Source organism: Solea senegalensis, linkage group LG5 (genome assembly GCF_019176455.1).
Source record: "Solea senegalensis isolate Sse05_10M linkage group LG5, IFAPA_SoseM_1, whole genome shotgun sequence".
Taxonomy (NCBI): domain Eukaryota; kingdom Metazoa; phylum Chordata; class Actinopteri; order Pleuronectiformes; family Soleidae; genus Solea; species Solea senegalensis.
In genome coordinates this window covers 12,735,761-12,752,188 of record NC_058025.1, presented here as the reverse complement: position 1 = coordinate 12,752,188, position 16,428 = coordinate 12,735,761, and the positions used below count along the sequence as shown (strand labels likewise).

Here is a 16,428-nt window from a genome sequence, read left to right as displayed (position 1 = left end):
TCAAGAGGCAATATTCTGAATACAAATGAGTCTCACTCATCTTATGCAACATCTTATAAAGAACACTGCAGTCACATGTCATGAGTCTAAAAAGAAACCCCAAATGACACAAACTGAAAAGAGGTAACTTTGTCAGAATTCCACAAATCTCTTGCACAATGAAACACAACCCTCAAACCACGTTCTCTACTCAAACATGATTCTTTCTACCCAAACAAGACACATAACTATCACATACGCGTCACTGTCTATCATCAGACAGACAGCTCATATTTTAATAGTTAATGCTTTTCCCCATTTTACTGGAGTTTGATTTCAGAGAATTATACCACAAATAAAATAGCATCTGTTATATCAGTGTTATTATGTGCGAAAACTCACAATTAGACATTTCCCCCCAATTTGTTGAGCCCTAATTTACAGTTCTACATGTAAATGCAACACAAATGTACAAAATGTGCAGCGAAACGTCAATTATGTAAATACAATTAGAAAATCAGAGCACAGAAGTACACAAGGTAACAGAATAAATATTTAAGTCACACGATGCCTCATAGTCTGACACATGATTGTGAGTTTTGCAATTTTTGTTTTTGCAAAACTGTGATTTAGAATATTTTACTGACACCAAGTGAATTGGACTCAAGAGATTACAGAATTGTGTGCTTCAGAAAATCAGTCATGTTATTACATGATAACTAAGAACGGTTGTATCTCTGACATATTAGTGCAGTAGTGAACAGTAGTGAAGTAGTGAAGTGTCTGCTATATATTGTACAACATCTAGCTGATTTTGTCCGTTCATGGACAGAAATGTTCTACTCTCAAGAATGTCTCTGTTTTCCTGTGTAAATGTTCCTGTAACCACATCCTTCGTCTGAACTGCTGGTTAGGGCATATGCCTGAGCATGTGTGGCCCTGACAAGCTACTACAAAATCATTAGAATATATTGTAGAGACAGGTGCAGCCTTAACACCACCAATCTGCCATCTCATCTCACTAATCTTCAGTGAATTCTTGTGGCGCCCGCTACCATTCACTGCATTTCTCTGTCTGAAAGGTTAGCTCACAATGCTTTTTGGAAACATTGATAAAATGTGCAGTCAGATTAATTTCTGCTAATTCACTCCCAAGGTTTGACTTCATGAAAGATTAATTTGCAAGAGCTCAGTTTACGATAGGAAACACGTGACACGCTCTGTACTTGTCCATAAAACATACACAGACACTTTGACGTTAAGTGCAAACTGTTAACTTCTCGTGTTTATTTTTCCCAACAGTTTGTGGACATACAACAAAATATCAGCTTTCTGGGACATCGCAATCATTTTTTATTTTCTATTTTTTTTTTTAATAACAGACACTCAAATTGATAAGAAATTTGGTCATGATTTCAGTCTCTGTGTCCAGTGAGAACAAAGACGTGGAACAAGTGTGGTGTTAATTATTTGATTGTAAATTCTTCATTGGCCTAAGCAGCATGGAAAATACATAAAAATCAGGTTTCACGACAGAAGTAACCTGATGAACATCATATAAGGAGACTGGGGGAGCTTAACTCTTTGCTATGGAGAGCAAAGCCCCCCTGCATGATGGAGCCACCAACAGACAGCCTCTTCACAGGAATGCATAGAAAAACACAGTGATGGCAGTACAAAGTGAAGAGTCAGTCATGCATTCATTCATGTTTCATGCCTCCTGTCTGAAAAAGCACAACTAGGTATTTGGTTTATGTCATTTTTCTTCCCCAGCGTACGTTTGCTGTCTCCAAATGCAGCCATTCTGCTAAGTTTCTTGAAGTGATCATAGTGAAACATGTGTTTGTCATCCATACAAGCACTATCCCATTGTCATATACTGCATAAATTACTCATCTCGCTGTGCCATTGTAAGCTTTCTGTCAAAGTTCCTCTCGGTCATAGTCAACACAATATCAAAAATATCATCTCTTTAAACGTTAAAGTCTCTGTAGAAAAGTGCCTGAAATATATAGATATCAAACATGTCCATGTATATTTGTATACAAAGAAAATTTGATGCAAATTATTACTTATTTAAGGAACCTTTAAAGCTGTACCTTTGCCACACTGCACTGTATTTCTGCATGTTAGTATGTTAAAAACATAGCGTGGACGGCACCAACGTAGCACTTAAGATTTTGGATGTAATGAACATAATGTCTGGACACAGATCGGTGACCACGTAATCATTCATTTTACACCATAAGTCTTCCCCATCTCCACAGTGATCGAGCGTATGGCACATACCGACAAATGATTATTTTCTCCTCATCTGCAGTCCTGCAGAGCAGTGTTGTATTCACAGACGGACCCGTCAAGCTCTACAGACACAAATAATTACTAGTTTTAATAGGCAAATTCCATCGCTTGACTGGAGCTATTGATTACCATCCGAGTACGCGCAGAGAAAAAAGTCTGTGAAGACATCAATCACATACTGGCTGACATCATTTCACCCCCATCTTGTATCTCTTCATCTGAACTCAAATCCTTGCTTTTGATGATGGGGGCCGCAGCATCCTAATCTCTAATTCACGTGATAAAAATACCTGTATACCTGTCTGTATACATCTACATAGAGTGAATGCCCCCTCTGTTTCTTCACTTTAAAGGATGACTCACACGTACGCAGTGGTGGCGTCACCTGAAATGCTTGTCAATCACATTGAATGGAGCAGCATCAGGTGCTGCTGAACTGCTTTGCAGGTCCATTGCTTCACTTAGCTTGCATCGCGTGTGGCAGAAGAGAAATGTTCATCTTTTGGGCAGCCCATGGCCGAGTGGAAAGGGAACTTGGCTTGTTATCGGTTCGAGTCCCCACCAGGTCAAAAAAGGGCTGGAGTACCCCTGAGCAAGGTACCCAACCCCCATTGCTCCCCGGGTGCTGCTCAGTGGCTGCCCGCTTCTCCTAATTCTAGGACGGTATATAGAGGATGGGTTAAATGCAGAGAAGGAATTTCCCCTGTGGGACTGATAAAGGACTCATTTGTTTATTATTAATTTGTCTTTCTGGAGAAGGGTCAGGCTGCAGCCTGTAGCGCTCACGGCACACCCCTTTTATTACCCGTTGATCCTTCCCCTAACCCTAACTGTCACAAGGGGCCCGTCGTGAGTGCTACAGGTTGCAGGTGAATAGTCTTGACTTTCCAAGTCTCAGTGCAAGCTTCACCCAATCAGAACACACTGCGGAAATATACAAGCACTGGCATTAAATAATCAAATCACTTATACGCGTTTAGCTCAAACATTTCACGGCTCAAAGGAGCTCTTGGACAAGGTTGTTCTCCCCCCGTTGCTGATGTTTTTTTGTCAGACAAATTGCGCCCAACAAAGGCCGACATGGCAGACATCACATCGCCACACTCTCGCTATACGTAGTTGGCCGTGACAGACACTGCTCTGCTAACCTTGGCCGCCCCAACATCAAGACATTAAAGTGACACGTACGTGTGAGTCTGCCATCACAGTAACATGAGCCTGTAGGATGTTGAGTGCTCTAAGGTAGGAATTTGTCCAGTAGAGCTTGTCCCCTGTTGATCCCATGAGCTGTTTCTGTAACAGAAGGTTGACGCTTGGCCTCAGCACCGGCTCCTTCCTCCCTGATCCACCGTGGTTGATCAGTGTATAAAACATGCATTCTTTCCACTCCTTTAATGGGCCCTGTAGGGGGAAAAAGGGAGGAGACGCATTAATGTGTAAATCTACAGATGAGAGCTACTTGAGTGGTCACAGCACCAATAGCCACTTGTCACAGGGCAAAATGAAAATATAACCAAGATACGATAACAGTGTACACTCAACCACTCAGAAATTTTGATCTACCGTCACAATTTTTGTGTATGGATTCAAAAGCCTTCCTTTCGGAGAAAAGACAAAGACCTCATGTCTCTCTTTAAATTGCTGCCCTTTTTTTTGGGCTTCTCTTTGTCATGTCTGGAGTGGCTCAGTGAGCAGAAGATCCCATCTGGGTCATTGTGGCAACTCACAAATCTGATCCCGTTGTTTACCTTCTCAGAGGAAGATGCAGCTGACGCTTCAAACTTATACCAATCTCCACGGGAGTGTGAAATCTGCCGATTAAGTTTGCTTCACCACCTAAGCTTTCGGAGCTGCACAGAGCCATCTCATGCCCTTCCATTCTTTTCTCACACACACACACACACGTCTGCACGCACTCATGCGTCCCTTTTTTCTGCTTTTTTTTCTCTCATACACATTTAAAAAACATGCGTGCCTCGGACATGTAATCGTGTGAGTAGGTAGTAGATTTTTGACAAGGACAAACACACAAACCCACTCACGTTCATGATAACGTTGTCTGAGCCGCAGATAACGTATCCCCGCCTTCTTGGTCAAATGTAGGTCATGCCTTTTCTTCATTACAACAAAACTATTTAGCTTGCATTTTGTTCATAGCTTTTCTCATGACATTTTATTTTTCTAACGATCACGAGGATGAGAATAAATGATGCGGGACGAGCAAACGGACAACTGTGTCTCTTGGCAGACGACCACCTGCAACAATCAGACAGAGGAACAACAGCTAATTAATATTCACTGGCAAAATGTGCCTCACTCTGACACATTTATCAGGTTTATTGCTCACTGTGCACTTGCCAGGTAGGAAAATGGGATTAGGACAGTGCAGTTATTAAATTCACTAAAAGCTCACATAACTAAATCAGACAAAACAGTTTTACATTTGGAGTTGTAATCTAACCTATTAGCTCAATGAGATTTTAAATTAATTATGGGAGCAGCGCACATTGACTCGGCTACTTGATTCACTGAGGTGTCACACCAGTGATGTCAGCAGAAGTCAAAAGCACACAACAGTTTCATGGAGCATTTAAGCATTTAAACCTTAGAACGCCATGTGAAATCCAAAAGAATGGAGTCTGAGATGCAGAAGCTGCTGCAGCTCAGAAAAGAAAAGCGTCTGAACTACTTGATTAAACATATACACAACACGCACACAACTGGAAATGCTGTCAGTGTTTTCTGTTCTAACTGTCAGATATGATTTAATAATAGTTACAAAGCTCACCCACATGTACAGTATATCGAGATACAGTACATGTACACAGAGGTATTGTTATGCATGCAGCTGCTAATGGAGGAGGAGGAGTAGGAGAGAAGCATCATCCAAGAGAAGAAAAAGAAGAAAGAAATGGGAAAAAATTAAAAGAGAACACGCCAGGGAGAGATACAAGTGGAGGAGAAGAAGGGGAGGCAGAGAGAGAGGGGGAGAGGTGGGTTATGAGCTAGACCTGTGTGCTGAGAGCTGTAGGGAGTGGGTCAGTGAGTCAGTCCTGACTCACAATGGAGGCGGAGAAGATCCACCTCCTCTTTGCCTGTTACAACTTCATCCTCAGGCCAGGAGCACTGAAGCTCAGATAGCCATTTCAAAAACACCTACACCCTTCGTCAGAGGAGCAGTGCTTCCTGTGTTAAAGGAACAATCAGATAATAGATAAGTCACTGAATCAAACACCAGGGGCCCATTCTTTCTAAGCAGGACTGGTAACCCAGTCAGTAAGTGTCAAGACACTTCCTCCCACTCCCTGCTGTGTTTGCCACTTCCATCGATCCATCTCATCCACAAACATGACTAAATTAACTGATTTGTGTAATACGATGACCTCAAATCATAATTTAGAATGTATTTTTTGTTCAATGCTTAGTCATCGGGTGTATGACTTGATATCTTTAATATATTGTAAAAGTGCAGTCAGACTGTATCACACCTCAGTGCACGTCTACACCAGTGACTCCATGGCACCAAGCAAGAGAGAGTGAGAGAGAGACTTGCTGTCAAAGAGCACAAATATCCACATTTCCTCTCTGAGTTGTAGCCTGTTTACAGTCGTTATGCATCACTGTGAGTCAGAAATGCAGCCATTTGCTTCCGTATTTTTTACATACACTAAAATAAAAAAAGGTTTGTTTGGAAGCGCGGATCACAGACGGCAGGTTGATGAGTGTTCAGCAGTTCTAATATTGGGACAGAACATCCTGCAGCGATGAATGAACTATACAGTTACAGGTCATGTACTATTTATTTATTTTACTGAGAATTATTATCGCTTCTCTGGATTTCACATTTTTGTTTCAATCCTCACTTTGCCCAAGTAAATAGAAAGAATTCATCCTTGTACAGTGTTTTGCAGGTGGGGGAGTATGAATGAGGGAAAAAAAATGTAGTCATTAAACCATTTAATGTGAATTCAATTAAAAACAATTCACAGTTTTGTTCTTCTGTTGTACCGACCGCGTGAAGAGTTTTGAAAGTGTGACTTCAGTTCTGATCACCTATGTTAGCAACTGAAAAAAAAAACTGTAATCACACAATATCAAGTGCTTGGTTCATTAAATTGTGCAGTGAGGCAGTGCTACAGCAGCAAAAACTCTTGTGACTTGGACCGACTGATGAGACTGGCAGTATTCTGTTTGGTAGCACACTAGAGCCCGTGTATGTATGTGTGTGTGTGTGTGTGTGAGAGCGCGCTGCATGTGCCAGACTCATTACGGTTCATTAATTCAAGGTAAATATAGAGAATATGTTATACATTGAGAGCAATAATCGCGAGGACACATATGCTTCCACACAGTAAAAGCCAAAGAGAGCATCATCCCAGATTTCATTAGTGTTTCTCTTTTTCATCATCCTCATTCTATCACACATCCTCTTCTCATCTCTCCCTCTTTCTCTGTGTCACACACTTTCTTTTTCCCCCCTCTCTCCTCCTGTTTTTCTCATGGCTGGACATCCACTGACCCCCCTAATCCAGATCGTAAGGGCCAGAGAGGCCATGCACTGGATTTAGGCATCAGTGAGTGCTATTTTATACCTCAATTTTCTCAGCTTTACCCTCCACACTTCCATTCCCACAACACTAAACAGACGTGTGTGTGTGTGTGTGTGTATAGTTTTATATAATATCCTCCTGCCCAAAACCTGACACCCCACACACATTTCATTTACCTTCCTGTCCTTCCCTGTGCCCTTTCTTGCTTAGTTAGCTTGCTCACTCCGTTTATCACGTAATGATATGTGGTGCAGCAGTTTTGTCAAGGCTAATGTTGGTGCACAGGCTTGTCTGTTGCACGGCTTCATCTGCTGTAGTCTCATCCAGCTAATTAAGGGCATTGCTGAGAGGAACTGGTGTTACTATTCACATTCAACTCCAGGGTAAAGCCTCCTTTCTCCTTTGTCTGCCACACTGACATGTGCTTTTACACATACGAGCATGTGCACACACACACACACACACACACACACACACGCATGCACGCTGCAGTGAGAAGATTCTTTGACGATTCATTTGAGAGTAAAGTCAGATTTAAAATTCAACGACATGTGCACACACACAGAGCACATGCGTTATTAAATAGGCTTCTTGACACAAGGTAATACCTACCAATAGACGGAGATGGCATCATATAATTCCCACTGATTTATATTCCCTTAAGGAAATAAAGTCTTGTATGCTTCTGCCTGACTGATCTCCTCAGGAGCGGAATTGATTGTTCATAAATCGCAAATAGAAACCACAGGCGGCGATAATTGGGGTCTGCACAAATTAAATTTAAGCCGATTAACATGAAATACATGATGTTTTAATTAGGATTTACCATCAAGCCATTAAAAGGCCGTTTTGTCATTTTATGCCTCTCTGCTTTTTCCCCAGTCATGTCAATCTATTTTCATTTCCTCACCCTTTTTCTCACGCCTATACTGTACAAGTCTGAAACATCAGCAGAATCTTCCTTGTGGAGACAAGAGGCCTTGAGGGGAGAGGAAGAATGAACGGCCTTTTCATCTGATCGACGTGTGCGAGGGTGATAGATGACGCTACCAGTCTGTAGTGACACATACTGCGCATATTTGTGCGCTCTGCTTTACTGTGTCTCTGGGCAGTTAAGGGATATTTGGGTGTATGAGAGGAGCTTGAGGGCTTCTGATAAAATCTGAGGGAAGCGGGTTTTCTTGTTTCATCCAGAAGGACATGAATTAATCAGAGGCGCTCTTTGGAAGAATTTCCTGAGACGTGTTCCTTGCATGAGACACAAATACAATTTAACTTTGGTGATGTCAGCACTCTTTGGTGATTTTTTTTTCCCTCTCCCCTGTACATTTCTCAGTCAGTGTTTGCAGCCTACAAAATTCCCACTTGACACACATTTGCCTCACAGGCACTCGCTCACATGTATAGATTCATGAATTCATGTTGTTTTCTTTGTTTTTTTTTTAACTTAACTCTTTTTCTCTATGTGACAAACACAATAATACACAAGCAAACACTCACCTCTTCTTCCCAATCTCTCTGTGTACGTCTCAGCGCCCTTGACAGCGCCTTCTCCTCTATTCCACTCGCTTTATCCATCCATTTATTTCCCTATTTACCGACCCTTCCTTCTGTTTGGATAATCCAAAGTTCAACTGGAGTAGAAAGCACTCTTTAAGTAGAAAACACTATGAATGATTCAAGAATGTTTAAGGGAGACAGAAGAAGGGACTCAGTGTCAAACTGTGGTCGTGGTTGATTTGCGTAGGATTGTTTTCTGGGGCTTGAGGGAAGGCGGGTGAGGAGGCACACAAGGCGGAGGAGTGTTTGCTGTCGGGGGGAAACTATGGCTGAGTGAGAGGCTGCCGTTTTCCAACATGAGATCATGAGGAAGAGTATGTGGTGGAGGAGGGGAGGAGGAAGAGCAGCAATGTACTGGGCTGAGCCTCAAGTCATTCAGTTCGGCCTGCAGGTGTAGCTCTGTGTTGTCGACATCATACTGGAGGTCACAGTCTGGGCAGTAGCCGTGAAACTGGACCTTCTCGCTGAAACGGACACGCTCCCTCTCTCGAGGCTCCCGACCAGGAGCCTTAGGACATTTGTTCTTTTCATGACGGAGTAGGGGCATGGGCCTGGGCAATGTGGGAACAAGCCCAGACTCGGAGACCCCACTGTCACCAGAAATGAAACATGGCGTCGAGGAGAATAAATACCTGTTTACTTTCAATGGGAAAACCCCGCCATTCCTCAACAGAGACCCGTTAGCCTTGGATATGTTCCCTGATAACACTAATGTTGGATGAGGCAGATTCTTAATGTTGTGCTCCTCGGCTCTCAGCGGGGGAAGTCTTGGTGGTGGTAAGGGCGGGTGGGATTTCTTGAGGACAGTCAGTACTGCAGAAGGGTTGACAGGGAGCGGGATGATGGACGTAGGTGTTTTAAAGATGCAGTCATCCGGGAAGAGCTTCATCTTCTCCAGGCTGGACGCGGTGGTAGTGGTGGAGGTGGCGCTCGAGCTGGAGTTGAGTGTGTCCGTCTTGGAGCTGTCTGTCAGTCCATCCTCCTCCAGTTGCAGGTCACCGGTCAGGGTGTCAATCTCATGGACAACCTGGTGACAAGAAGAAATGTCATTTCGACAGCTGAAGTCAGGAATAATAAACAATGTGGCATGAGAGGAGGACGTATCACTCACAACAATCAATTCAAAATGTCACTGTTTACTGGGAAAATAATTAGAAGCTAAACAGGAACTTTATGGGCAAGAAAAGAAATAGGTTCTTCTCACATTCTTAATTAATTAATTTAGAAAACATGCACATAATATTACACTACATTTACACATGTAGATTTATGAGGTGAAAAACAGATTAAAATATCACTATGACAACAACACTTGGGAGAAAAGAAAATTTATGGGAACAGCCATGAACCTGCCAGACACTGGCTCAAATGATACATGACAACAGTCCTGTGTGCCATCAGCACAGAGAAGTAACAATGCCGACCATGTCCTGTAAACCAAAACAGAAACATAGACTCACATGTAGAATACAAAGCAGTGTTCTGAAAAAGACATTGTCTGCATACAACAAAGGAGCACAGAGGACAAACACAAGGATATAACAGAAATGTGTACAGATCTGAAATATCAACAGACAAACATTAGCACAGCTGCTTGTCATTGGTATGTGACAGTGATAAAATAGGCAGGATGATAAGAACTTCTACAACCCTGGGGGTAAAAAACAATCACAACTCAGCCAAGGTGAGATTAAATAAATACACACATTGAGATGCTATTAGGAGGAAGATCCGATTCTTCTCACAATTGTATCACATTTCTCAGCAACAGCACAGTAAAAACTCACACACCACAGAAGCATGAATTACTTCCAAGTATGGAACCTTGGTGCGAAAGAGAAACAGACAGGAAGAGCTCTGTCACTTACAGGTGTGCAACAGTAAGTTTGGATAGATGGATAAAAATTAGATACCTGGATGTGAAGATACTTCCTTAGAGGAAATGTGTTTTCACAGTGAAATATTTGATGTTTTCTCAAACAAATATTAAAAAAATGCTGCAGCAGGAATTTGGTTTGCTGGCCCTGAAACACTGAAGGGCTGGAAAACACTGTGAGGAGGCAGCAGCACAGGTTTCAATTGCAAGTCATGCAATTGTCTAACACATGCTGCTGAGGTACGATGCTGAACTTCATTTAATTGTCCTAACTCTAAAAGACAAAGGCCTAATTACCAGGATTGGACAATTAATTATTAATCATTTTCGAATCAAAACTACATTTTGAAACAATACACAAGTATTGAAAGCTGCCCTTTAAAAAAAAAAACATATTTTAAGAAACAATTCATATCTTTTTAAGTCCTCATTCTTGTATTGGTGTATAGTGGTTTAAATTGTGCTTATGGTATTTTATGTGGTAAGGCACCATCTTGTTTTAAAGTCTTAAAATAACAATACATGTTGGAAAAAGAGCAATTTTATATTTTATCCAAGTCATTCAGCCCTTGCAATTACATAACTAAAATGCAAAATCATAGGCACAGGCTACTAAGTGGCATTTTACACACGTATAGCAAACGCTTGCACTGTGATCTTATCCAAATTACACTCCAACAGAATATGTAGTCCTCACTGAGACAATAACTGAAAGCTGGAGGAGACGGATGTTCTCCATGGAAACAACTTCACAAGAGATTAAAATAAAACACATATTGTGAAACTTTGCTGTGAATGAACAACAAATGTTCAACAATATGTGCTAAGTCAAGACAAATATTACTGTCAGAGAAGAATCTTTAGTTAGTTCTTCTGTTTTCACGATTGATTCATTTGTCAATTATCTTCTCTGTTGATGAAATGTTTGGTTCAGAAAGTGGTGATGACAGATGTCAAGGAGAAGCAGAGGAATCTGAAAATTCACATTGAAGAATCCAAAAGTATTAATTAGCCCTAATTTTGACAATGTCATAGTGATATGATTTTAAAAAGATCTATTTGGTGTGAAAGGTTTGTTAACAAATGATCCATAACAAATGGATGTGGTCCTCTAAATTCCTCACTAAAACAAATACACTGAATAGCCACCAGGGGGCGACTCGTCTGGTCCATGGAAGACCATGTGAATGGGAGTCTACTTAGTTATAGTTAGTTGATAGTTGACATAGTTGATATATAGAGTAAATGTCAGTAAACATTTGCATGATGAGGTTTTGGTCTCAGTCAAAACTGGAGCTCAGATTCTTATTGGTGGCATCAGCACCCGTCAATGTCAAAAAATTGAGTGTGATCTTCGACCTGGGTCACATGGTTGGTGTTGTGGTTAGCACTCTTGCCTTTGCAGCAAGAAGCCCGAGGTTCAAGACCCAGTGTTCTGCATGGAGTTGCATGTTCCCCCGTGTGTCCGTGGGTTTTCTCCGGGTTCTCCGGTTTCGATTGGACTCTCTAAATTAACCGTGCGCGTGAGTGTGGATGGTTGTTTGTCTCTATGTGGCGAACTGACCCACATGTGGAGGATAAAGCAGTAGAAAATGGATGGATGGATGGATCTTGGACCCTGTAATTCATGGCTGGGTGATGAATGACAATCCATCAGTCCGTAAAAAGTTGTTAAATAACCTGTCAGGAAAACTCCGCACACTCGGCATACTATGCTGTGTTCATAAAGAACAAGGCTGTAACAATGCGCTTATGTTAATTTTCTGGATTAGTAATGCTTATCTCAGAGTACCCAGTGCATTAGCCCACTGTGAAACACCATTGCTATCATCTAGGGGTTTGAAATGCATGTCCAAACAGTGGCTTAAGAGGAGGCTGAGAGAGAAATGAAGAGTGAGTGAAGAGGAGAGAAACAGAGAGCAGGACTGACTGAGAGCGAGGGATGAATAGAAGGACAGAAAGCTATGGCAGAGAAGGCAATGGAGCTAAATTCTCCATGCAGCCTTCAAATGGATAAGTTGCTGGGACACATACAGGAGGCAAAACCAGTATCCCAGCGTGCAGGTCCTGCTGTAGGCCACACAACTTCAGTGGTCGTGCCAAGCATCTGGACAGAGAACCTCATCAGTGCCAGACTCAGCTCCTGCTCTGGGACTTATAACAAATAACTGTATTTCAAGTGGATTATATATATATTTACAGTATATACAGGAATACTGGATTTGGTAGCGGCACCCCCTAGACATGTCATTAGTGTGTTTGCTGGTGTCACAATGATCCGCCACATGATTTCCTGTCAGCAAAAAAGAAAAGGGGAAAAAAAGAAAGAAAGAGGCCACATCACAGATAGATCAGAATAGATTACCATGCTTTCTTCTCCTCATTTATCTCTGATGCCTGCTGTGAGACACTGTAAGCCACTGGAAAAAAAAAACAAACAAACAAGGAGGTCAAACACAGCTACAGTTAGAAAAGCAGAGAGTGAGGGGAGCTGAGAGGCAGAAGGAGACAGATGCTGTGTCGACTACCCATCCATTATGTAGTGTAGGGATGAGACGCTGTGTGCAATAATGTTTTATTACAATGACAACCTGTCATGGTAGGGAGGACAATTTTGGAAAAATATATAATTGCGATTTCTCTGGCAATTTTAATTAGCAATCATTTATTTTGAGTTGAAGTTTAGTGAACTACTCCCTGTGAAATTTTAAATGTGATGGGGCATTACCACGTGTCACTATCAATACATAAACTTTAAGATATGAACTGTTCCCTAAATGTATGAGTTGCATTTTATTTTTTTAAACCCATAAATATCTGAACTCCTGCTTTGAAGCCTCGAGAGTCATGGTCCATGTTGTCACCTGCAACCAGACTCCTATTGGACAACGTCCAGCTGTCAGTTAGACTGGTGTCCACTCATATGTGCCTATGTGTGTCTAATTTCCTCTAAATGGGAGCATAATTTACACAATTGAAATTGTGTGCTGTTGAAGAAGAGCTGAAACTAGCATTTAAGATCATGAATTCCTCAGGAAACATGTTTACTGATGTTATAAATCAAGTAAAAAGTAGGCTCTGGCTATTCAGTATACTGTATTCTTACATCCTGATTGACCTCACAGATCAAACCGTTAAAAATCTAAAATCTAAAAAAACAGTAAAAAGCCTTTGCTGATTCCATTGCTTCAAATTGCAATTATTAATTGTTCCACTCTAGTAGTATAGGGTGAGGTGTGGGAGGCAGAGTAATGTAAACATAAAATCAGGTAAGAGAGCAGGTTATTAAAGTTGAGGCAGTAGGAAAGGATTCAGTGATGGACATTAGTGCAAACACTTATTGAGGAAAGCTCTACGTGTGTCGCTGTGCAGGTATTTTTGACTCTGGGAACAACTTGTTAAATATCCTTGCGTAATGTCCCGTGAATCCTTTAGAGAACCCCCAAACTGCCATTCAGCATCACATTCCCTGCATCATTGAGATGTGGATAGACGATTAGACGGCTGAGAGTTTTGATTTTCTAACAAGGAGTCTGGAGGGAGAGGAAAGGGAAAGAAAGCAGACAACAAGAGATAAACAGAGGATGAAGATGAGAGGCTGTGATAAAAACAGACGTGGCGAAAGATAACAAATGACAAAGAAAGCCAAGCGAAGAAACCACCACCAGAGTAGAGAATTGAAAAGAGAAGACAACTGCTCCATTATTTGGCAGGATGTATTCACAGCAAACAACACTCAGCATTAAGATGATGAAATGCAATGCAAAAATGTCTTCCTTTTTGAACCAACTTGTCCATTAAATATTAACTGTGGTTATGTTATTTTCTCACTTTCATCAGAGACATGTGAGTCAGAGTGAAGGCACCGTCCTGTCATTTCGCACCCAAAGTGCCTCCTGTGCCACATGTCTTTCATATTAGAGATAATGATCACATGCATTAGTGGCTCCTGGAGGGAGTGTGTGTGTGTGTACATGTCATTATTAGAATGTGAGGACAAATCTTTGGTTCAAACCCATTATTGTAAGGACATTTTGACGTTGTGAGGACATTTTAGCAAGTCCATGATAATAAATCCAATTTCTAAAAATTGGGCTAACACACCCAGATCATGCGATTGGAAAGTGTCCAAAAAGTAAATGTTAAAGACATGCTGGCTTGAGGGCCAACTAAAACAGAAACCGCCTAAAACTAACATGCTGAAAGCGGGCGTATTGCCACCTGGTGTGGTGTGGGTGGACACGCTCAATTGATTCCCTGCTAGTGCTTGGGACAAGGACAGTAGTTTAAATGTAACGCTGTATTTTAGCTACTACTGTAGCTGGATTCTGCATGGAAACATACTGACTTGTGTCCACTTAAATGAGCCAAGCCTATCTTCCTCTGAATAGGAACATAATTTACAAAATTGATATGAGCAATTAGACTATTAACTCCTTTCAGAAAATGTTTACTGATGTTATAAATCATTCATTCATCCTCTACCACTTTATCCTACACACAAGGGTCGCGGGGGATACTGGTGAAAGGTGGGGTGCACCCTGGATAGGTCGCCACTCCATCACAGGACCACATAGAGACAAACAACCGTCCACTCTCACACCCACACCTATGATCAATTTAGAGTGTCCAATTTGTCTAATCCCTCCATAGAATTCCTTTCAAACCAAGTTCTTTTTGTGGAGTCGCCCCCTGGTGGCTAACTGCAACTTCTGTCAAACTTCCTGGGTTCTACTTTTCAAACTGGAAGACTGTGTCTGTCTGTGTTTACAGTGGATGGACAGAACCTAATTTCTGAGGCCCAGGTTGTGGTGAGAGGTTTGTTACCAATGAATGGAAGTCAATGCAGATTTCTAAGAACAGCAGCACTAATGTGTGTGTGTGTGTGTGTAGACATCAGCCTCTATCATGTCCTCTCAGACAGAAACCATGCAAGCCTACAGACTTTGTGGAGATTGTGGTGAATGTATATGCCTGGTGTCTTTGTGGTGTCCCCTGTCCCTTTTTTTCCTCTTTACCTCTTTGAGCTCTTTGGCTACATCTTTGAGGTCTCCCAGGATGGTCTCCAGGTTCTCCACGATTGTCTTGATCTCCTTTTTCACTTGCACTTTGGAGACTACTCCTTCAGCCTCTGCATTAGCTGTCCCTGACATCCTTCATTCGATGGCACAGTCTTTATTTCATGAAGGATCTCGGGGGATCGAATCCTTTGCTCGGCGCGCTGTCACTTTGCCGACGCATGTCTCTGCTCAGTCCTCCGCTCCCGTGTACTTTTCTTTGCTCCTACATCATCACTGCCAGGACACAGCTAAAGTGGCGTCGGCCAGCTTTGTGTATCCGCCACCAGGCATGCGCAATGGAGCGTATAGCACGACAAATAACGGTGATGGTCAAATATTGTCTCATCATCAAACTGTCTGAGAAACTACCCACACACGCAGGGGCTGTTCGCCTCACACGTTTGTGTACAACAGCAACACAACGACGCTCCAAGAATTGTATCCTTTGCGTCCAAAGAGCGCTGCATTCAACATTTCATAGTAAGACGTCCAACAGTGACATAGTGTGTGTTAGCTGTAGTAAATAAAGATAATAAGAGCACGAACGAAGAGTCCAGGTCGAGTCTTCGAGCCGTTACTGCACTGGTCCATAATAATAATAATAATAATCCTCAGGTCTCGACAAAACTGTGACACCCTCCCTCCGGTTTACAGATGCTGGACCTCCAGAGGCTGCTAGATACTCACAGCCAGGAGGCAGTCTCCTCCGAAAATACCCCGTCACTTTCATCCTGCTGCTGCTGCTGCCTCCATCCTCCCTGCCGCCTCAGAGAGTGAGCGCTTCCAACGTCCGGGAGCAGAGGATGCTCTCTCTCTCTCTCTCTCTCTCTCTCTCTCTCTCTCACGCACTCTCCCTCCCTCCCTCTCCTTCAGTCTGTTCCCATTTCATAACATGGGGCGCATTTGAAGAGGTCTCCAGGCCTGGCATCAGGATGAATTAAACGAGGGGCCAACTCACAGTGGTCTGCACAGGGGCGGTGGGGGGACGGGGACAGGGACCCGGACAATTGCCCCCTGGTGCCCTAATGGACAAAAAGTCAACGTGTAAAGTGTCCTCCAGAGTGGTAAAACTTGAGGAAGTGCCCTACTGGCTGCCATTCAT

The 16,428-nt window shown here is 42.3% G+C and overlaps 2 protein-coding genes across 3 annotated transcripts in view; one reads left to right on the top strand and one right to left on the bottom strand.

Annotated features, from left to right (window-relative positions):
• The window catches only part of commd10 (COMM domain containing 10), a 721,199-nt gene that overhangs the window by 667,906 nt on the left and 36,865 nt on the right, over positions 1-16,428 (top strand). The gene's annotated exons all lie outside the window — the stretch shown is intronic.
• prr16 (proline rich 16) lies at positions 2,875-16,175 on the bottom strand. Of its 2 annotated transcripts, none has more exons than XM_044026047.1 (3): positions 15,285-16,175; positions 8,331-9,417; positions 2,875-3,681 (listed from the first exon to the last, which is right to left on the bottom strand). In XM_044026047.1, the coding sequence occupies exons 1-2, from the start codon at positions 15,417-15,419 to the stop codon at positions 8,548-8,550; spliced, it is 1,005 nt and encodes a 334-aa protein (XP_043881982.1). In that variant the 5' UTR covers positions 15,420-16,175; the 3' UTR covers positions 2,875-3,681; positions 8,331-8,547. The 2 variants fall into 2 exon arrangements, with proteins under 2 accessions (XP_043881982.1, XP_043881983.1); XM_044026048.1 differs by lacking the exon at positions 2,875-3,681 and adding an exon at positions 5,272-5,466.